The sequence below is a fragment of the Scylla paramamosain genome, chromosome 11 (assembly GCF_035594125.1).
Source record: "Scylla paramamosain isolate STU-SP2022 chromosome 11, ASM3559412v1, whole genome shotgun sequence".
Classification (NCBI taxonomy): domain Eukaryota; kingdom Metazoa; phylum Arthropoda; class Malacostraca; order Decapoda; family Portunidae; genus Scylla; species Scylla paramamosain.
In genome coordinates, this window is record NC_087161.1 from 26,541,023 (window position 1) to 26,564,721 (window position 23,699).

The following is a 23,699-nucleotide window of genomic DNA, read 5'->3' on the forward strand; positions in this document are numbered from 1 at the left end:
CAAGGGAAGAAGAAGATCAAGAACAAGAAGAATGAGAAGATGAACGAAAACAAGAACAAGAAGAATAAGACCAAAGCAACAAGAAGGAAAGATTTTTAAGCCCTAGATTGTTTGATTTTAAGAACACACACACACACACACACACACACACACACACACACACACACACAAAGAAAAAAAAACAACTGCAGGAAGCCATCATGCCTACACGTGGCAGTCCCTGTATATAAAATGCTTGATCTATTCCATTCCTCTGCCACTGCATTTGACAGCCAGCTTCTTATTAGACCAATGGTGGATATAAAAAGGAAGAGAAAGATGTAAATGTGGGTACTGTAGTTTGTAGAGGCAGTGTAATGGTGGTGGTGGTGGTGGTGATGGTGGTGGAAGTGGTGGTGGTGGTGGTTGTAGGGAGAGGATGTGACAGTGAAGAAAAAGGGAAGAGGGTAAAGATGACAGGTTAGTGAAAGGGTGAAGGTGAGGATGACAGAGTAGTGGTGGTGATAGTAGTGGTGGTGGTGGTGGTGGAGCAGTGGTGTTTGTAGTAATAACACGCTAACTCAACGCAACATAACCTGACTTGCATCCATATTCAGAAACGCTTCGCTCTCTCACCAAGACTATTTTCAAAGGCCACAGAGATGACTTGCACTGTTCCCAAGACTGTTTTTCCTAATTATATAAAAAAATCTTGTTAATCTGTCAATAGAACCGTAGAAAACACCCTTAAAAACCCCTGTGTAACTTAAACTACAGCCCTTGAAAGAAGTGCAGGTGCGGACAAAAGAGTTTCAGAATACCTAATCTAACCTAGCTGATCTAACGAAACCCCAACAACAGCAACAACACTATCACCACCACCACCACCACAACAACAACAACAACACCCAACCCACTCCTCCTTCAGGCATAGAGGACGCGGGGGGGACATGGCCAAGGGCGTGGTGGTGATGGTGGAGAAGGATACTCTCATTAAACCCACCGCCAACAACGCCGCGCCCCTCGCCTGCGATTCCCTGGTGGCGGGGCGGCTGGGGCTGGAGGGCGTGGCGGTGGAGAACGGCGTGGAGCTGACGAAGGAGACGCAGGACGTGTTCAGGGACTCTGGCACGGGCTCCCACAACACGCCTTCCACCACGGACTCCGGCACCGCTAACTGCAACATGGCTCTACCTGGTGAGTGTTGCTACCTGGATGTGATGTGGCCATTTTCTCTTTTCTTCTCTCTCTCTAACTCTCCTTTTCCTTTTCTTTTCTTTTTTTCTCTTCTTTCCTTTTCTTTCCTTTTATTTTATTTTCTCTTTTCCTTCTTTCTTCTCTCGTGGCTGTGGTGTTTCGATTTTTCAGTTTATTTTTTATCTCTAAGCCTCTCTCTCTCTCTCTCTCTCTCTCTCTCTCTCTCTCTCTCTCTCTCTCTCTCTCTCTCTCTCTCTCTCTCTCTCTCTACACTTACAGAAAAGAGAGGCAAAAGTTTCTTGCAGTGAGAGAATTTCCTGTTTACTGTCCATTTCTCTCCGTCCTAACGAGGAACTGCGAATACGGCATTTTATTGAAGCTGAGTCGATTTGAAGGAAGGAAGGATTGGGAAGAGGAGGAGCAGGAGGAGGAAGTTGACGAAGATGACGAGGCGAAAATGAGGTAGAAGAATAGGAAGTAGAAAAATAAGGAGGAGTAGAAGAACAAGAAGGAGCAGGAGGAGGAGAGAGAGGAGGAAGAAGAACAAGGAAGAGGAAAAGTAGCAGAAGGAGAATGAGGGAAAAGAGCGAAGAGGAAGGACAAAACACACACACACACACACACACACACACACACACACACACACACACACACACACACACACCACAGACTTTTTTCCAGGAACACTATACACCTCCAGCCATTGCTCCCCACCACTCAACACCCCCATTCCCTTCTTCCCCCCACCCCCCTCAATTCAATACCCCTCCCTTCACCTTAACCCAACCCAAACACGCTCACTTACATAACGTGACGTGACTCTGCGCCTTACGTCACCAGGAGCACAGGAGGCGGCTCTCTCTGGCTAGTTGAAGAAGTGTACTTAGAAGTGACGTCACGGTCTGGTGAATGTCATGTATGGAAAATGGAGTTGGAATTTGATAGATGGAGTGAACAGGTTTGGCTAACATAGAGAAATTTAATGTATGAACTAATGAATACCTTTAGAAATCATAGCTTCACCAACGCCCTAACTACTCTGCAGCTTCCTCAGTCACATCCGCTACAATTACGTCTTCTTTCACTATTTTTTTTTTTTTTTTTTATGTAGGAAGGATACTGGCCAAGGGCAACAAAAATCTAATAAAAAAAATGCCCACTGAAATGCCAGTCATCTTGGGTCTTCCTGTTTCTCCTGCCGCGAAGATCCACTACCCTCCTCCCTACACACTCCTCCTCCTCTTTGCTCCACTTCAATCACACCCATTACAAATAAGTCTTCTTTCACTGCATCCATAAACCTTCCCTTGGGTCTTCCTGTCTCTCTTTCCCCAGCCAGGTAAAGTCATCCACACACACTCCTCGTCTCTCTGTTCGCCTCACCTCACCTTCCGTCACTTTCCCCAGCCAGGTAAAGTCATCCACACACACTCTTCGTCTTTCTGTTCGCCTCACCTCGCCTTCCGTCACATCCATTACAAGCAAGACTTCTTTGACTGTATAAATCTTCTCTTCACTCTTGCTCTCTTCCTCCACCTCCGGCACCTTCTCCCCCTCCCACACGCGCCTCGCATTTGTTGTTTCTCTTCACCACACGCCACGCTGACATCTACACTGAGTCACCAAGAGGGAACAAATGAAGAAAAATTGTGCAGCAGACGAAAATAAACCAAACTAATGAACAGCTCTTGTGTGTGTATTGCCAGGCGGACGGTGACCCACACACACACACACACACACACACACACACAGTCTTGGTAAGGTGTATGGAGTGTAATTTTCTCTTAATTAATCTTGAAAATGGGAACACGTACCAAGGGAGGAGGAGGAGGAGGAGGAGGAGGAGGAGGAGGAGGAGGAGGAGGAGGAGGAGGAGGAGGAAATAGAAGAAGAAAGGAACGAAAAGGATACGGGAAGGAAAGAAACAAAATAATGAGAACAAAAATTATAAAGAAAAGAAAAGAAAAAAAAGGAAAAAAGAAAAAAACAAGAATATAGGAATGAGAACAAGAAAAAGAGAAAAGTGACGCAAAAAAAAGAATATCAAAGTGAAGAAAAACAACAACAAAACATGAAGAACAGAAAAAAAATACTAAAGAACAAACAAACAAACACTTCTCTCTCTCTCTCTCTCTCTCTCTCTCTCTCTCTCTCTCTCTCTCTCTCTCTCTCTCTCTCTCTCTCTCTCTCTCTCTCTCTCTCTCTCTCTCTCTCTCTCTCTCCACCCAGCAATTGTCGCTTTGTGCTACTAATCATCAGAACGTAACGTAATATTGACTTAGGTAATTACAAGAATGGACAGGAAGGGGCTGGAGAGAGGGAGGGGTAAGGTATGGGGAAGGGAAGGATGAGGAAGAGGGTGGAAGTCGTAGGGAATGGGGAGATAGAGGGTTGGAAGGGGAGAAAGAAGGGGAAGGAGGATGAGAGTGTGGAATAGAGGTAAGGATGATAAAGGGGATGAGGAAAGGTAGGAAAGGAAGGAAGAAAAAAATAAAGAAAATAAAAGAAAGAAAAGAGATAATAAGGAAATGGAAGGATAAATGGAGGAAAAGAGAAAGAAACAAGAGAAAGGAGGAATAATGAAAAGTACAGATTGGAGGAAGGATAAAGGGAGAATAAAACAAAAAAACAAGAGACAGTAAGAATAGATAAAAAAAAATGAAAGAAGGAAAATAGGAAAGAGAGTGAAAGAAATACTTGGATAATAAGAGGCAGTAATTATGAAGAAGGGAAGAAGGGAAAGGAGAAGACAAAAGAGTAATTAAGTATGAATGGAGAAGGGAACAAAGTGATGGGAAGGAATGAAGTAACAGAGACAAGGTGATGGGAGGGATAAGGTAATAGACAGGGAGGGAGAGAGAGAGAGAGAGAGAGAATGGAGTACAAAGAAAGGAGGGAAGAAGAAGAGGAGGAGGAAGAGGAGAAGAAGAGAGCAGGGAGTAGAGAGGAAATACAGAACAAGCTGCAAACGAGGAAAGAAAGGAAGGAAAGGAGGAGGAATAAACGGGAGAAGAGAAAAAATGAGGGATGAAAAAAAGAAAGAGAATGGAGACAGGAAGGAAGGAAGGAGAGGAGAGAAAGAATAGGCTAAAAAGAAAGGAGAAATAAGAGAGTGGAACGAAGGAAGAAAGGGGAAGTGACAAAGAATAAAGCTTAAAAATGGACAGAAGGGAAAAAGTAGATAGACAAGGAAGGAATAGAAGGATATAGAGAGAACGAATAAAGGAGGGAGGGAGGGAGGGTAAAGAAAAAGGGGGAGGGAGGTAGGAAAGAAGGGGGCCCAGGGAGGGAGAGAGGAACGGAGGGAGGGAGGGGGTAAGGAAGAAGGGGGAGGGAGGTAGGAAGGAAGGGGGCCCAGGGAAGGAAGGAAGGAGGGAGGGAAGGAGAGAGGGAGGTAAGGGAGAAGGTGTTATTTGGCCAGAGCACTCCTCCCCCTTGACTCCCTGATTAGCACTCCCCCGCGCCCCTCGCAGCCCCACCAGGCCCGCGCGGCGCCAGGCGGGCGTGGCGGCGTGGTGGCCCTGTGACCTCTCCACACTCCCTCCCCACCACCCCGATCTCCACCGCAGCAGCACAACGCCCACTCCTCTCCCCACCACCCTCACATCATCCCCCAGCACCACACATTGTCAAACTGTCGGCAGAACAATGAACACATCCTTGAAAACCACAACTTTCACTAGAGCGTGTTGTGAGTAGTCAAGATGAGAAGCTAAAACATTTAATAAGAATATATGGACAGAGGCACAGAGACACAGAATTAGAAGGAATAGGACGTTCATTTCACCTGTTAAACTGCCGACAAAACCATGAAGGCCTCCTTGAAAAGTGCAATAATTTTCACCAGATTATGTTGAGTGGTCGAGATAAGACGGCAAGACGTTTAATTTAATATGGACAGAGACACACAAGAAGAGGGAACAGGAGGCAATTTTCACCTGCCCGTCCCTTCCATAGCTAACCCAACCTAACCTAAACTAACCTAACCTAACCTAACCTAACCTAACCTAACCTAAACTAACTTAACCTAACCTAACCTAACCTAAACTAACTTAACCTAACCTAACCTAACCTAAACTAACTTAACCTAACCTAACCTAACCTAACCTAAACTAACTTAACCTAACCTAACCCAACCTAACCTAACCTAACCTAACCCAACCTAACCTAACCTAACCTAACTTAACTTAACCTAACCTAACCTAACCTAACCTAAACTAACTTAACTTAACCTAACCTAACTTAACCTAACCTAAGGCCGGCCACACACGTGCAGTTAAAACTGTCAGTTTGGACTGTTCAGTTATAACTGACAGTTTTAACTGACGTGTGTGGGACCATCAGTCTCAGTTCAACAGAACTGCGCAGTTCGACTGAAGGAAATAGAAAAGTTAAAAGTTTTAACTGTCAACTGTGGCTGTTTGACTGAGAACTGAGCGTGTGTGGGGCTTAACTGCGCAGTCCTCAGTTGACTTTCAGATTGGACGGAAACACCATGTGAGGGAAACACTTTACTTTTGGTAACGTTTCGTACAGAGTACTTCCTCAGAAGTACTCTGTACGAAACGTTACCAAAAGTAAAGTGTTTCCCTCACATGTTGCTTTCTGTCCATTCTGTCTTAACTTATTTGTTTGATTTTCAGATCTCATAGTGTTTCTTTTCTTTCAGTGATCCAAAACAGTAATTATGTCTAGAAAGGAGAATCAAACCATTGCAGACTTTATAGAAATTTATAAAGATGAACCTTGTCTGTGGAAGATTAAATCTGAAGATTATCACGATCGAACTAAATACTTTGAAAATCTTTTGCTTCATCACTTATTTCTCTCAGTAATTGAACATCAGAAGATTTATTTCGCCTCAGCAACCACTTCTTGCACCACTGTTTGCGCTTCTTAGTGTTTTTTTTTCCTATTTTCTTGTGCCATTACTAGTAATACCCCGAGCGCTGCTAGATCGTCCTCCTCGGAATCCATAGTTAAACTGAACGATTTAACTGTACGTCTGTGGACTTGTCAGTTGACAGTTAAAACTGTCAGTTATAACTGAACAGTCCAAACTGACAGTTTTAACTGCACGTGTGTGGCCGGCTTAACAAAACGCTTAAGAATATGGACAGAGAGAAACCCATATGAAGAGGGAACAGAAGGCAATTTTCACCTGTCCATCCCTTCCATAGCTAGTGATGGCAATGAAGCCGCCGGGTGTTTACCAAATGAATTCGTGGTACTAATTATTCTAATGCCGCCTTCTTGTCTTTTTTGATGGAAGGAAAACTTGATTGTTTGTTGTGCAAATTAATGAGCGAGAGGAGAATTTAATCAGCGGCTGACCTCCCGGCACGATGGGGAAGGTTCGCCACCACGCCCTGTGTGGGAGAAGGTCACGGAGGGATAGGGAGAGAGAGGGGAGGGGAGGAGGCAGCAGGGAGGAGTAAGAGAGGGAAAGAGGTAGTGAGAAGAGGGACGAGGCAAAGAGTAGGGGAGTAGAACAGGAAGGGGATGGGGTGGGCAGGGAGGGGAGGGATGGGGATGGGATGAGATGGGCAAGAAGGGGAGGGGAAGGGGAGGAGGAGGGGTGAGGAAAGGAGTAAAAAGAGGGCGTGATGTGGAGAGGAGAGCAGTTAATGTAAAATGAAACCCTTTGACCTACACTGCACACTGCAACAACGCCCTACTCCACCCTGGCAACTCCACCCTGCCTCCCTCACCCTCCCACGCCTCCACTCTTCCCCTCCTGCATCTCCCCTTCACCCTCCTCCCGTCCCTCCACCCTCCGTTCCGTCCCTCCTCCCCTGCGACCCTCCCTGCAACAAACCTCCCCTCTATTCTTCCCCCTACTACTAACACCACTTTCCCTCCCCTCCATTTCTTCCCTCCTTACCCTTCCCTCCACTATCCAACCACCCCCTGCCCATCCCTCGTCCCCACCACCCTCCACCCATCGCCTCCACTACAGAGTACAATGCATCAATGAGCCATAAATAAACACACAACAAAATACTCCATTTACATTTACGAGGGAGCAGCTCTGAGTGGCCGGCCCGGAGAAGCAGCCTTTACTTAATGGTGAGACGCCCTTTGGTGATATTCAGAGTACTGGAAGGGAACAGTGTGCAAGGAGACAAAGAGGAAAGCGTAGAGGACAAGAGGGAATAGGTTAGTTTGGTCTCTTCCAGCATAAAGAACTGTTTTAAAAGAGTGTAGTTCAAGGTAAGTGACAAAGAATAGGTTGCTGGTGATTATGGAAGAAGAGAACATGTTATTTTTTTTTTTTTCCATCCCTAAAGAACTATTTTAAGGGGCTGAAGTACAAGAATGGGTGTGTGAGATGTACGCACCTGATTATGGAAAAAGGAACACGAGAGAAGTGGTTAATTTTGTTTTTTTCAACGTATAGAATTATTTTCGAGACTCGTGTAAGAATAAGCGTCTAAAAAAGTAAGTAATTATTGAAACAGTTACAATGAATGGGCTTTTATGAATGTAAGGGAGACTCGCCTTCCTGCTACTGCCTCCTATACCTCTACAGCTCCATGCTTCCCATACAGAGGGATGTTTCAAGCCGCTCCTCTAAATATGATCATCCTTTCGTCTCTCTTCTCATTTTTTCCTGTTTTGTAACTCTTGGACAGAACACCACTTACGTAAACAACTTCCTTGCTGTATTCACGTGTAAAGCAAACATACTCATTCACTTAACGTTACATCACGAACAGAGGGGAGTAAGCTCAGGGGAATAAGGTCTTACATAATGCACAGACTGTTGTACATGGTCATAATGATACTGGATGTGAGTAAATGTGATTCCCCTGCACTCTCCTGCCTCCCTTGGCTTAACACTGTGTCCATCACCACTGCTTTACTTCATCCTTGGCTATAGTGAGGGGAGAGCGCAAGGAGAGAGAGAAAAGAGAAAAGAGAGAGGGTTCACTGATAAGGGGAGAAAAGGAAAAGAGAAAGAAAGAATAAAGAAAAGTGGGCGTTCATTTACCATAGCCATCTTTGGACCACCATCATCATCATCATCATCATCATCATCATCATCATTAGCCTCTATGATTTCCCTGCAGGACAAAAGCCTCCCCCTGACCTTCCATCATCACCATCCCCTACTGCTGGTTCACTCAGGCCGCCCCAGCAAAATTCCTCCCCTTGAACTCTAAAATTACTTGCCTCTCTGCTTCTCTTCCTCTTTTCCTTCCTCTCTTTCCCTCTAATTACATTCCAGCGGTTCTATTATAGCATCTGTGTCACTTCTAACAGCTTCATCCTCCCTTCCCTTCGCTTCACATCCCTTCTACTTTCTTTACTTCCCTTCAATTCTACTTTCCTTCCCTTCCGTTTCCTCTTCCTTTCATCCTTCATCCTCCCTTTCCTTTCCTTCTTATTCTTTCATTTTATTATTTTTTTTTTATGAGTTACGTGGAGTGCTAATTTCCTTGCACTCTACTCATATCATAATTATACTCTCTCTCTCTCTCTCTCTCTCTCTCTCTCTCTCTCTCTCTCTCTCTCTCTCTCTCTCTCTCTCTCTCTCTCTCTCTCTCTCTCTCTCTCTCTCTCTCTCTCTCTCTCTCTCTCTCTCTCTCTCTCTCTCTCTCTACTCAAATCTCGTTTTCTTTCAGTTTGTTTTCCTCTTTTCTCTCTCACCTACTATATTACATTTTTCATTCTTTCTCTTTCTCCTTCCTCTCTTCTTTCTTCCTCCTATTTCCCCTTTCCACTCTTTACTCCTTACTCTCCTGTTCCCTTTTTTTCCCCCTCCGTACATTACTCCCATATATATTTCACTCTCTTTCCTTTCCTAATCCTTTTTCCATTATACTCCTAACCACCACCACCAGCACCACCACGACCCTTTAACCCACTAATGCAGCACCTCGATCTCAACACCTCCCCATCCCTACCCGCAGAGGAGGCCGCTGAGGTGCCCATCCCGGTGTTCACGTCCCAGCAGTACCGCATGTGTCCCGTGGAGGAGCTGAATGACCACGCCAGGCTTAAGCGCATCACTTCCTCTGCCTCCGCCCGCGCCGCCCCCTCCTCCAGGCCCGCCAGAAACACCTACGACGCCCCAGGTGAGGAGTAATGGCGTGGTGTGTGTTAGGTGGTGGTGTCAATGTAGTGTGTATTTCTTTATCTATCTATCTATCTACCTAATTATCTATCTATACATGTATCTATCTATTTATCTATCTACGTATCTATCTATGTATCCATTCATCTGTCTGTCTGTCTATCTACCTACGCATCTATCTATATATCTATCTATCTGTCTATCTTTATCTATCTATGTGTGTACGTGTGTGTGTGTGTGTGTGTGTGTGTGTGTGGCTGGATAGGTGAGCGGGTGGGTGTGTATGTGCGTGCGTTTTCTCCATCTCTAATTCATCCCCTCTTTGCTTCACCTTTGTCACCATTTCATCATTTTCCGCACTAACGGTACCACTATACCCGGCATTAATGAAGAAAAGGGATGGACTAAAGCAAAGATAAATGATAAAGATGCGTAATGTATAAAAGATTCTCAAATAAGCAAGACACGTATTACTTAAAATTATTCGTGTTTGGAAAATTTCTGAAGTGGATTTTCAGACTGACTCGTGAATTCCTGACTGACGGTTTCGTGGATGAGATGCAGTGTGAGTATCGAATTTCAGAAGGGAAAAGACAAATAAATATACTCTCTCTCTCTCTCTCTCTCTCTCTCTCTCTCTCTCTCTCTCTCTCTCTCTCTCTCTCTCTCTCTCTCTCTCTCTCTCTCTCTCTCTGAACTGTCTCCATATTTGCTTCTCACTTTTCCAAGGACGTGTGTGTGTGTGTGTGTGTGTGTGTGTGTGTGTGTGTGTGTGTGTGTGTGTGTGTGTGTGTGTGTGTGTGTGTGTGTGTGTGTGTGTGTGTGTGTGTGTGTGTGTGTGTGTGTGTGTGTGTGTGTGTTTCGTTCTTCTCAATACACGCTTCTCTTCTTTTTCTTCTTCTTCTTTTTTTTTTCCTTCTTTTTCTTCCCTCAGTTTTCCAGTGCTTCCCTTTCGTGGCATATAATTGACTTCTTATCACTTCCAAACAACAAAAGAAAGAGAGAAAGAAAAGGAGAAAAGGTGTTGCTGCTTCCAATTTCATGCCACTCATTTTTTTTTCCCAGAATGACTTTATTTCACGAATCAAAATGCAGGTTATTATTATTATTATTATTATTATTATTATTATTATTATTATTATTATTACCATTATCATTATTATTATTATTATTATTATTATTATTATTATTATTATTATTATTATTATTATTATTGTTGTATTTTTTTTTATCCCTCTCTTTGTTTTCTTCTTCTTCCTTCTTTTTCTTCTTTGATGCTTTCTCTATTTCACGCTTTATCACTTCCATTTTTACAGATTCACGCACGTTTCAAATTTCTCTCTCTCTCTCTCTCTCTCTCTGTCTCTCTCTCTCTCTCTCTCTCTCTCTCTCTCTCTCTCTCTCTCTCTCTCTCTCTCTCTCTCTCTCTCTCTCTTCGTCTCAATCTCTCAAGGGACATTATCATATTCGTCAAAAGAAAAAAAATCATATTCATGGCACATATATATTTTCCTTTCTTTTTCCTTCCTTCCTTGGCATCTCGGAAAAAATATTCTCATCTGGTTGTTATTTTCCTAGTCACGCGTTGGAGACTTTACCAGGAAGCTGCGGCGCGTCCTGCCTGCGTCACGATATTGCTTGGTAATCCGTCCGGCTCTTATCTCCCTCGCGATCTTGGAAGAGGAGGGGGGTGGTGGGGGGAAGGAGGAGATAGGGTGAAGATTAAGTATTATCCGTATGTTACCATTAGTGAGGGGATGAGGAGGAAGAGGAAGAGGAATAATAAGAACAAGAACAACAAGAAGAACAAGAACAAGAAGACGAATAAGAACAAGAACAAGACGAATAAGATCAAGAACAAGAATACGAAGAACAAAAACAAAAACAGAAGCAGCAGCAGCAGGAGGAGGAGGAGGAGGAGGAGGAGGAGGAGGAGGAGGAGGAGGAGGAGGAAGAGGAGAATAAATATTATAGAGTAGTTCTGCAGACAACCATCGCGAAGAGAAGAAAGAGGAGGAAGAGGAAGACGAAGAGGAGGAGGAAGAGGAACAAGATGAAGAGGAGGAGGAGGAGGAGGAGGAAGATTAAGCATTATCCCTCCACCTCCTCCTCGCGATTAGCTTTCCAGGCTGAATATTGATAAGGATAGAGATAAGCTTGCCTTCTCTCTCTCTCTCTCTCTCTCTCTCTCTCTCTCTCTCTCTCTCTCTCTCTCTCTCTCTCTAATCCGCGCTCCCCGATCGAATTAGCTGCTCCGTGGTGAGGAAAAGAAAACAAAAGGGAGAAGAGGGGAGAAGTACTCAAGGTGACAAAATCCCGCCTTGAGGATAACAAATGACGGTGCGGAAGACAGGTGGAGGAGTGATGATGGCGGGCCGTAATGATGATGACGATGATGATGATGATGATGAAGGAGGAGGAGGAGGAGGAGGTGTAAAAATTAGGCCTTGAATGACATATATGGTGAATGATAATGATGATGATGATGGTTGTGATGAGACTAGTAAGGAATATTGTAGTGGTGATGTTAATAGTGATGTTCTCTCTCTCTCTCTCTCTCTCTCTCTCTCTCTCTCTCTCTCTCTCTCTCTCTCTCTCTCTCTCTCTCTCTCTCTCTCTCTCTCTCTCTCAAACCTTTCCCCAGTCAATCAAACTAACCAACCCTCTCTCTCTCTCTCTCTTTCTCCCTCTCTCCCCAGACCCCGCCTCTGATAACTGGGCGTCGTGGACGGGCACGCAGGGGCGCCGCCACTCCTGGTGCTGCCCTCAGGACGGCTCAGAGGGGAAGCAGTACCGCACACAGAGCACCCAGACCTTCAAACCAGACGCCCCCTCAGTACCGCACACGCACCACCACCATCACCACCACCACCTGCACCCACACTACCAGTACGGACACAGCCAGCACGGACAGTACCTGGCGCCGCCCTACCACCCCTACTCCTCCCCCCAGGACCCGCGTCGTCTGTACCCCAACCAGTGCTCCGATGTTGGGGATGACTCCGTGTTCACAGTTGGGGAGGCAGCAACGCGCCTGATGGATGGGGAGGGGGATGAGGGCAGGGAGATCATGAAGGGGCGCTGCAGTTCGGCGGATGCGCGGCAGAGGAGCAGTTAGGGCAGGTGGAAGGGGCGGCTGGGGGAGGCTAAGGAGGGATGGATACATTCTACTGAAGGAGGGAGGAATGAAGAGGGTTTCGCAAGGTGAGGAGTCAGTTAGAGTGATGATATTGGACGTAGATGACCCTAGTGACGCAGTTAAGGGAGTAATGCTGGTGGATGCACGTGATAGGCTGAAGGATTACGAGGAGGGAAGTTGAAAAGACGAATGTAACAGTGATCAGGGAAAACCTTCATACAACTGACTGCAAATGAAGTGGAGAGTGTACAGAGTGTGCTTAAAGAAAAGACTTAAGTGACAATATATTCCCAAGTTGCAAGAGGAAGAAAAAAAAACTTATACAAAAAAAAACTGAAAAGGCAAAGCAGAAAATAGAAAAATACAGTGCATTTACGAGAACTTTGAGGACAAGAGAATGGAAAAAAATATATATATATAACTATGAAGGTGAAGGAAACAACCAGAACCTTACAGTGTGACCTAAAAACCACTAAAGAAAACGTATTTTGTCATCGCCAAACGAAAGAAAATCAGTGCATCCTGTCAGCAGAGGACTGGTTACCGACTGACTTAACGGGCCGCAACAACGTGGTCATATGGCGCCGCTGCAAAGAAATGAGCGGCGCGTGAACGTGTATCTGACATGAAAAGTGCAGAGAGAGAGAGAGAGAGAGAGAGAGAGAGCGAGAGTGTATAGACAAATGAAGTGAAGTGATACCATGACACTTATTAGCAACATGAACACCCTCACTTCCCACCTGTCTGCTCTGGAAAGGAAAATAAATAAACTATGAATAAACTAACTTACATATAAGTGTGTGCGTGTATGACTGTACGTAAATCGAACACACACACACATGCTGAACAGACGCAAAAAGAAAAAAAAAAAAAACGCACATGACCTATATCACTATGTGCACACAAGTCTATTATGTGTAAAAAATGTATGCATGTATGTATGTATGTATGTAAGTGTATAAGCAGAGGGTGTACGTACTTATAAACTGAAGTGTACAAATTTACGTGTTTAAGATACAGTAGTTCACATAGACATAACAAAATAAACACAACTATTTCATGGGAGTGACAGTTTTAAAATTTTCACTTATCTTCAATGTACTGTCGTGAAGAGCCAGGGAAAGTTGAAATACCTGTTTGTTAAGACTGATTTTGGTCTTGAGAGAGAGAGAGAGAGAGAGAGAGAGAGAGAGAGAGAGAGAGAGAGAGAGAGAGAGAGAGAGAGAGAGAGAGAGAGAGAGAGAGAGAGAGAGAGAGACTAAAGGAGGAAGAAGAAACAAAATAAAGGTAAGGATAAAAATGGATTAGACGAGGAAGGGAGGAAAGAAAGAAAGGAAAAAAGGGAATAAAAGGGAAACAGGTGTGAAAACAAAGCCAGGTGAGAGGAAACAATTATGTGAGGGAAGGAGAGAGGGAAGTGAGAGGAGAGGGAGAGAGGGAGAGGGAACTGGATTGCCAAAGAAGAGAGAAGGAAAGAGAAGAGGAAAAAAAATTAACAAGATCCTCAAAAAAAAAAAAAAAAAAAAAATCTCTGGATACTGAAAATAAAAGAAAAACTAATATTTCCAGGAAGTTCTCAATATTTAAATCCCTGTCCTTAAATTTACGACGGAGGGAAAATAGATGAAAAGACTTAGGGTTTTTCATTTTCCGTTTTCATTTTTTTTTCTAGGGGGGTCTCTCTTAAGTTTATTTCATGACGTTGTTGTTGTTGTTGTTGTTGTTATCATTATTATCATCATTATCATTATTGTCATTATCAAAATGTGTTCTTTACTAATATTAAGCCCCAAATAAAAGTAAATTAGTAAATAGAGAAGTAAATAAATAAAGAAATAGATACACTATATGAAAAACCTAACGATTAAATAAATAAATAAATAAATAAATAAATATAACGAAATAAAGAATAATAAAAAAAAAGTTTGCGTCCCTTTCATTTATAATTGTAGTGTTTTTTTCTTTCCTTATAAGTTTATTTTCTTATTTCTTTTCATTTATTTTATTTTTAACTATATTGATGATTATTTAATATTTATTTCTATTATTGTTTTTCACTTATTTTCACTTATCTATCTACCTATCTATTTACTTTCTTCCTTTATTTATTTACCTATCTATTTATTCATTTATTATTTCTTTTATTTATCTTATTTTATCTATATTTATTTATTTATTTGTTTATTTATTTATTTATTTTATTTATTTATTTATTTATTTATTTTTTTTGAGGGAGACAGGGATGGGGAAAGAAGGGATTAGCATACCGAACAATATCACATCACTTATGACACCTTTAAAACTTCCTGCTCCATCAAGTGCCTCGGTTCTCCCATTTCCACGGTTCTGAAACAGTGCCTCGGATTTACCAAGTCCCTAACCAATCAGGTGCTCCGGTTACGATTCTGTGTTGCGGTTCTGTACGTTTCTGCGTCATATCCCCGGTCCTGCAGCGTCGCGGTTCTATTATGCTGTGTTCCGGTTGTGCAGTTACGGTTCTATCAGTTTTCCGGTTCTGCAATGTTATGGTTCTTAAGGATTTCCGGTCCTGGAGGTGGTCTGAATATCTACGTGGTTCTGCTGGGGTGCTAGTTTCAGCCAAAGAGTGTGGTTCAAATAGTGACTCATGGTTCTGCATTAATATATCAGGTTCTAGTTAATTATTCCTATTTGGTGATAAGTTTCGTTTCTAGTACTCTCGGTTCTATCAGACAAACGGTCCCATCTCTATAGTACATCATAGTTAAGCAAATACGTCCGGTTCTACTTAAAAAATCATGTTTAAGAACGTAACTTTCGGTTCTCAAGAGAATTATATAGTTCACAATTCTAAATACCCTCTATGCAAAAAAAATAATCGGTTCTACTTATGATTTCGGTTCTACAGCATCCCGATTCTATAAAAATACGGTTCTTTTTTTCATGATTTCACTTCCATAGTATTCAGATTCCACAAAAGGTGATTAAATAAAAAAAAATGCAAAAAGAAAAAAAAACACTAAAAATTCCGGTGGTTCTACAACGGTGCTCGACTCGCCTTGACACGTGTGGTGCTTTAAAAGGCTCCAGTCCATTTGTAAGAGACAGTGTGTGGCAAGAAGATTCCAATCCTGCCCTTTATTCAGATAGTCTTAATACAGAGGAGGAGTTTTCGTCGAAGTATTTAAGGAGAGAAAAAAAATAAATAAAAAAGTAAAAAAACAAACACATTTACACACAAGAAGCCGACCAAAGCTTTAGCTATGTACATAAACTCTGAAATACGAACTTTGTATGTAAATATATATCATTTGTTTGCTATATTGTACGTAGTGTCTAAGTGATTGTTTTATTACTACTACTATTACCACTATTACTACTACTACTACTACTACATGTATCCATTTCTGTGTGTGTGTGTGTGTGTATGTGTGTGTATGTGTGCGTGTGTGTGTGTTTCTCCATGCATGTAAAGGAATAAAATGTTGAAAAAAAAGAAGGAAAAATTGAGACGGTTTAAATTTTTTGTAGTGGAACGCGAAGGTAAAAATTAAAAGTGAGCTGTGGAATGAACGGAAGCGCAGAAAAAAAAGGGAAAAAAAGAAAAAATTAGAGGGAAAGAGTAAAGGAAACAAGTAAAAATAGGAAAGAGACATTAAAAAGAGAATGTGGAGGAAATAAAAGAAAGTAAAAGAGAGAATAATTAGTGAACCGTAGCAAAGAGAGAGAGAGAGAGAGAGAGAGAGAGAGAGAGAGAGAGAGAGAGAGAGAGAGAGAGAGAGAGAGAGAGAGAGAGAGAGAGAGAGAGAGAGAGAGAGAGAGAGAGGAATGCACTCACCCTGATAGGAAAACAAAATCGACATTGGAATTAACAGACGAGCAAGAAAGGGTGGAGGAAAATAAAGAAAATAAAGAGGAACTGTAATAGAGAGGAAAAAAAAACAGCAATGAGCAAACACGAAAAAAAAAAAAAAGAAAAACGTATTAAAATTAACCAAAAAATAAATAAAACAGTGAAAGAATAAAAAAAAATCAAGAAATCAGATGTAAAACGAAGAGTGAATGGAAGTGCATGTATAATTTAACACCAGCTAAAAAAAAAAATAAAATAAAATAAACAAATAAATAAAAAAAATAAAAAAATCGTTATAAAATGGCGAATGAGAGAAAGTGCACGTCTTTATCATAACCTTTTACGATCACTTGCTGGTCTCGTGGTCGCAGGGACTATAAGAAGACTCAAACCTCAAGTAATCAATGTATGGGTAAGGCAGAGACTCACACGCCACGCCATCTTGTCACATCCCCTTTGCTCAGGACAGGACTCGCACGCTCACCATGACAACCTAACCTACATGGGCGGGGCACGAACCTCGATCTACTAAATGACAAACACGAACGTTACCATTGAGTTAGATGTGTGTGTGTGTGTGTGTGTGTGTGTGTGTGTGTGTGTGTGTGTGTGTGTGTGTGTGTGTGTGTGTGTGTGTGTGTGTGTGTGTGTGTGTGTGTGTGTGTGTGTGTGTGTGTGTGTGTGTGTGTGTGTGTGTGTGTGTGTGTGTGTGTGTGTGTGTGTGTGTGTGTGTGTGTGTGTGTGTGTGTGTGTGTGTGTGTGTGTGTGTGTGTGTGTGTGTGTGTGTGTGTGTGTGTGTGTGTGTGTGTGTGTGTGTGTGTGTGTGTGTGTGTGCGCGCAGTCATCAAGGACACCCATAATATATTTGTATCTCATAAATAAAGATGAATTTACTGTCTTATTTAGTTTCCCTTGCCCTGGGTAGCAAATTAACATAACCTTAACACGGCGGCAATACACGCAAGACTAAACTACAAAACCACGCAACACTATTACCGATAAACTGCAACACGGCGTACACTCCACGCTCTAAGGCCGACGGGAACACTGAGACGGTAAAAGACTATATATAAACCTGAGCAAATTACCAGTAAGCTGAAGGAATACCTCTCTGGTCAGCTGGCAGACTGAGTGGCTGACTGGGAAGGACGGGGAACAAGCTGAGGGACGGGACTGGGGTGAACTGGGGAGGTCTTAGAAGGACTGGACTGTTGACGAACTGGAAAGTGACTGGGGAGAAACTGGGAGTGGACTGGGGGAGGACTAGATGAAGGGACTGGGTGACGGGACAGGGAGAGGACCTTGGAGGGACTGGGAGCTGTGAGACTAAGGCCAGCAGGATTGAGAGGCCATGCAGGGGACATTCAGACACGCAGTACAAGCCTGTGTCCAATATAGCATTAGTGAAGCATTCCCGTTCGCCATTCAATACTGCACAATGGTGGCTGGCTGGGACGGGTGGTGGGGGAAGGGGGGAGGTGAAGTGTGAGGGTGGATGGCTGTGGAGGCGGCGGGAGGTAGTGTGGAAGAGTAGGGGTGGATGTGGGAAGGTTATGTGGGTGGAAGGGACAGTACAGTATGGTAACGAGAATTGTGGAGAGAGAGAGAGAGAGAGAGAGAGAGAGAGAGAGAGAGAGAGAGAGAGAGAGAGAGAGAGAGAGAGAGAGAGAGAGAGAGAGAGAGAGAGAGAGAGAGAGAGAGAGTGTCTGTGTGTGTGTGTGTGTGTGTGTGTGTGTGTGTGTGTGTGTGTGTGTGTGTGTGTGTGTGTGTGTGTGTGTGTGTGTGTGTGTATACGAGAGAGTTCAGTGACCCATCCACACACCCACTATTGCCTCCCACAAACACCGCGACTACTTTGGCAGCACAGACTGACCGAGACTCCTGCGTTGCTCAGCCGATCCATCGAGGCCACACACCTGACGCAATCAAATGAACAAGAACTGGAAAGCGTCACAGTACACACCTGGTCACCTTCACACACCTGAGCACAAACATTAACTCTTTCCCATACATTCCAAAGCAGATTTTTTTTTTTTTTTATGTTAGAAAGGCTCTGTCCTAGGGCTACAAAAACTTAGAAATAAAAAGGCCTATTGATTTCCCGTCCCTAAAGGAGACGGCAGAAATTTTAGCACAGATATCTATTAACGCCATACAGTAACTAAAAGTACTGTATTATAATAATCTTAATACACTTACATGAAAAAAAAAATAAAAAACTGATTCAGAAATAGCGGTAGAGTGATTAGAAGAGCCTCAGTAGTTAGGCTATTAGTTTATTAGTGCTAGGTCGATAAGGAGTTTAAGAAAGTAGATTAATTTAGAGATAGGGATGACGTTAGATTGCTAGTTTGTTAGTGCTGAGTCAACAGAGAGCTTTAAAAGAGCAGATAACTTTATAATTAAGTATAATAGGTGCGTACAGATAGGTAGATTTTATGTGAGGAGTGACACGTGGAGTTTAAACGGCTTCTTGTACCTTCCCTTGTGTAATTGGGTAGAGGTTGGTAAGCTTCATGCAAGGATCGCCACGTGTAGGTCTGATGGCTTCTTGCAGTCTTCCCTTGTGTCACTGGGTAAAGGTTGTTAAGTATCATCCAAGCGTCGCCACGTGTAGGCCTGATGGCTTCTTGCAGCTTCTCTAATGTTCATGCCTTCTTAAATGTTCTTAAATGTGGCAAATATTTACACGGAAACTTACGACGCATTCTCCGTAAATTTATGTGGCAAGGAAATCTGAGAAGCTTGGGGGAAAAAAATTGTTTCCTCATGCATATTCGGACCTAGCTTAGAATCTCATCAATTTCTCCTTGTCCCAGAATTTTATTGGAATCCGTGGGTAAAGTTTATGGACGTCTTGTGATCAGATGGACAGACAAACATGAGTGAATACATATTTACTAATTAAGGTAAACTGAATTCATATACTTTCTTCCATAAAAACCAGGAGTATTACGATCAGCAGTAAATCACACACGTATTTGTAAGCAGATTAACACAACACTTTCACCAACTCCATTTTCTTCTTCCTCCATTTAATCTGTTTATTTGCTTAAGGGGGATCTTTATGGATGGGATTAACAAAGAAACACACCAACAATACAGCACAACACAGCACAACACAGCGCAACACAAACAACACTTGACAGAAACGTAAACACACACACACACACGCACACACACATAGCATCACGCAGCAAAACAATAAACATCCCATATCCTTTACAACACAACGACCTAAAACATGTCACGTCGTTTGGTGTAATTATATCAAGCCTCGTCCTTCCCCACCAGCAGAACAGTTGGGCTCTCGCTTGCTCGTAAAGACAGACATCAAACAGACTGACATGACGACACACACTGGCGATACATTCACCACACGTCGCTGCCACTCACTAATCCGGTTGCGCGGTGGGGGCAATCAGGACCTGGTGGACACACTGACAACACACACACACACACACACACACACACACACACACACACACTCCATAATGACATCCCAAGCTCCTCCTCTTGATACACAAAAGCCAACACAATACAAGGGCTATATCTTCCATGACAGGACTGACAGGGAGGCAAGAAATGATGCGCAAAGTCTGGAAATGCAACTTGGAGGCTGTGCAGAGGCCAGAAAATTTGCAAAAGACTGGCAGCAGACACACACAAGCAGAATACGACAGATAGGCCACAGAAGAAGAGAGAAGAGGAACAATAATAAAGGAAAATATCAGGGAAGCGCTGTTGAATGAAGGTGTCTTCTCTACAACATGAACCAGACATAAAGAAGCAAGTCGAGGTAAGGAAAGCATGAGAAATGAGTCAATTTTTCCTCGATCTATATATCTAACTGTTACTGGCACCTTTAATGGATCTCTCTCTCTCTCTCTCTCTCTCTCTCTCTCTCTCTCTCTCTCTCTCTCTCTCTCTCTCTCTCTCTCTCTCTCTCTCTCTGGTATTGTTACTGTTACTCGTGGCCAGAACCTCTTATATAAATTAAAAAAATGATCCTGCCTGATGCACATCCCAAGAGCTCCATTAAGAGGATGCTTGTGATAGAGAGAGACAATAAAAATAGCGTATGGCATGATTGAAAACACTAAGGCTCACTTCTCCACTGGACCAGCCACTTCCAAAACCTATGAAATCAAACCTTTCTCGTCCTCTCTCCCAGTAATTAATCCCTTCATATATCCATCACCACAACACAAAACTCACTGTCACCAATTTCCTCTCCACTCACCATCCAAAAACCCACCACACTTCAAGTCACGAGCGCAGCATCACCACCACCATCACTACCACCACCACCACCACCACCACCACCACAAAATGCCCCATCAAGACCCAAACTTCAGTCATCCAGGGAAGTCTGAGCCCATTCACCAAGTAGCGTAATTATTACTACTCTCTCTCTCTCTCTCTCTCTCTCTCTCTCTCTCTCTCTCTCTCTCTCTCTCTCTCTCTCTCTCTGGTTCCCTTCTCATTACCTCTTTCCTCCTCTCTACACGCGAGAACCATCTTTCCTTTCCTTCTCTCTCTCTCTCTGTTTATTTCTCTCCTTCTCGTCCCTTCTTTTTCCCCGCCCCTCGTGCACTCCTTCCCTCCTTCCTTCCTTCCTTCCTTCCTTCCTCCCACGCCCACCATAACAAAGGAGGACAGGTAAATTACTGCAGGTGTGTCATTAAATTAGTGGAGTCGGAGGAGCTGCGTGTATCACAAAGTATTAAAGAAAAAAATAAGAAGGAAAAAAGTGATTATTAACTATCTCTGTTCGCTTCGTGGTGTTTCTAAGCTATTTACTGTTTTTTTTTTCTTTTCCGATTTCTTTTTTATTTCTTTTTTTCTTTTTTACTTTAAGAGGTTTCATCATTAAGGAAAGGAAAGGTGTCTGAGGTTTTTGTCTAAGACGCTTTTGTTTTGTTTTGTTTTCTTTTCTTTTTCAGTGTGTTTTTTTTAACCCTTTCACTGCAACACAAAAGAACACCACCATAAGTCTTTACAAGCACCTAAAAGAAACTTAAGGACCAAAGGAACAGATTTTTTTTTTTGCAATTTCTACCCAGTTTAAAGATTGGGTGTGGCTGTAGAACAAGTAAGAGTGATTAGCAATTACGGAAAAGTGTACCAAGTAACAGTCAAAGGGTTAAGGTAAGGACAGTTGCTTTCCTTCTCTCCCTCCCTCCTTCCCTGCGTGTGTGAGAGAGTGTGGGAGGAGAAAGAAATGGAGAGCGAGAAGGATGATGACAAGGTAGGGAAGAAGAAAAAGCAGAAGAAAATAACAGTGACAGTTACATCAGGGAAAACGGAATAAGAAAGATAGGAAAGACACCATAACAGAAGGAAGAAAGAATGAAATAAAGGAAAGAAAGGAAGAAATAAAAAAAACAAAGAAAAGAGAAAAAAACGAAAGCAAGTAGGAAGAAAGAAAGGAATAAAGAGAGGAAGAAATAAAAAAGAAAAACAAAGAAAAGAAAAAACCAAAGTAGGAAGAAAGAAAGGAGTAAAGGAAGAAAGGAAGAAATGAAAAAAAACAAAAAAAAAACAAAAAAAAACGAAAGTAAATGAAGGAAGGAACGAAAAGAAAGAAACTGTATAAGAAGCACTCCACCACCACCACCACCACCACAAGCACCACCAACACAACACCTTCACCATCACATTATACACCCAATCACAGGACCACTCCAGGCAAGGCAAGGACACAAAAGCCCTTACCGTTTCAGCACAATACCTGAAGAACTAAAACAACAATAATACCACTTAATTCAGAGAGAGAGAGAGAGAGAGAGAGAGAGAGAGAGAGAGAGAGAGAGAGAGAGAGAGAGAGAGAGAGAGAGAGAGAGAGAGAGAGAGAGCTTGACTAGATAATATGACTTAAACAGCTGGTAATATCAATGGCTGACTCTTGAGGCAAAACAGTGGTATCCGCACCTTTAATAACGAGCGTGGGAGGCCAGGTAACTTTACTTCTGATCCTCCTCCTCCTCCTCCTCCTCCTCCTCCTCCTCCTCCTCCTCCTCCTACTCCTCCTCATCTTCCTTCTCCTCATCTTCCTTCCCTTTCTTCTCCTCCTCCTCTTCCTCCTCCTACTCCTCCTCATCTTCCTTTCTCCTCATCTTCCTTCCCTTTCTTTTCCTTCTCTCTCTCTCTCTCTCTCTCTCTCTCTCTCTCTCTCTCTCTCTCTCTCTCTCTCTCTCTCTCTCTCTCTCTCTCTCTCTCTCTCTCTCTGCCTCTTCCTTTTCTTTATATTCTTTTCTTTCCCATATAGTTTTCTTGCCTGTCTCTTTTGTTTCCTTACTTCCTTCCATCTTCCTCCTCTTTCTTAACTCCTCCTCCTCCTCCTCCTCCTCCCTTAAGTTTTGCTTCTCCACTTGTAAATAAATAGCATCTGTCTAGGAGCTCAAGCCTAACCTCTCTCTCTCTCTCTCTCTCTCTCTCTCTCTCTCTCTCTCTCTCTCTCTCTCTCTCTCTCTCTCTCTCTCTCTTGACCACCACCCATTTGTCTGAATAGCACATTATTTTTCCTTTTCTTTCCTTTTCTTTCCTTGTTGTTGTTGTTGTTGTTGTTGTTGTTGTTGTTGTTGTTGTTGTTGTTGTTGTTGTTGTTGTTGTTGTTGTTGTTGTTGTTGTTGTTGTTGTTGTTGTTGTTGTTGTTGTTGTTGTTGTTGTTGTTGTTGTTGTTGTTGTTGTTGTTGTTGTTGTTGTTGTTGTTGTTGTTGTTGTTGTTGTTGTTGTTGTTGTTGTTGTTGTTGTTGTTGTTGTTGTTAGTAGTAGTAGTAGTAGTATTGTTGTTGTTATTATTATTGTCCTTATTCTTAATAATATTCATACCCTTATTCTTCTTATTGCCATCCCATTCCTTCTGTGCTTTCTCGTTTGCCTTTTCCTCTTCCTCTTCGTGTTCCTGCTGCTCATCCTCCTTCTGCTCCTCCAATTATCGACCAATTAGCGCAGCGTTGTCTGTATGCAAATTGACTCGGACGATTATTTGCGACAGTTAAGGTAAAATTCCTCGAAAGAGATCAAATAAAACATTCACAACACGGCTGAGTACTTAATATGCATGCTTAACTAATATTTATTCATTTATTTATTTATTTGTTTATTTGTTTATTTACTTGTTTGCTTATTTATTGATTTGTTATTTGTTTGTTTGTTTGTTTGTTTACTTTCGTATTTTTGTTTATTTATTTGTTTATTTGTTTGTTTGTTTGTTCCTCTGTTTGTTGTTTATTTAGTTATTCCTCTACTTGTTTATTTATTTATTTATTTATTTATATATTTTACTTCTCTATTTGTTGTTTATTTACTTGCACATCTGTTTACTTCCTTCCTTATTATTTATTTATTTATCTATTTATTTATCAACTTATTCACTTATTTGTTTATTCGTATTTATTATCTATTTATCTCTTAATTTATCATTTTAGTTTAAGGACGCTTATCAAACAAAACAAACAAATATGGAA

General features: G+C 42.3%; 2 protein-coding genes and 1 long non-coding RNA gene across 11 annotated transcripts in view; 2 read left to right on the forward strand and 1 right to left on the reverse strand.

Moving 5' to 3' along the window:
• Positions 1–1,046, forward strand: part of LOC135105129 (prostaglandin E2 receptor EP4 subtype-like) — a 209,281-nt gene extending 208,235 nt beyond the window's left edge. For 6 of the 7 annotated variants that reach the window (XM_064013155.1, XM_064013154.1, XM_064013159.1 and 3 more), the window contains one exon: positions 1–185. This exon is cut by the window's left edge and continues 421 nt beyond it. Coding sequence is in view for 1 of the 7 variants with exons in the window: in XM_064013158.1 (XP_063869228.1) it covers positions 908–951 (44 nt within the window). In the remaining 6 variants the exon portion in view is untranslated. Of the gene's footprint in view, positions 186–907 lie in introns of those variants that run through there. The other variant, XM_064013158.1, reaches the window with a different exon arrangement.
• LOC135105131 (uncharacterized) overlaps positions 1–23,699 on the reverse strand; it is a 184,502-nt gene that overhangs the window by 124,276 nt on the left and 36,527 nt on the right. The gene's annotated exons all lie outside the window — the stretch shown is intronic.
• LOC135105130 (uncharacterized) lies at positions 930–15,880 on the forward strand. The gene is made up of 3 exons (XM_064013161.1): positions 930–1,176; positions 9,093–9,257; positions 11,956–15,880. The coding sequence occupies exons 1-3, from the start codon at positions 930–932 to the stop codon at positions 12,372–12,374; spliced, it is 831 nt and encodes a 276-aa protein (XP_063869231.1). The 3' UTR covers positions 12,375–15,880.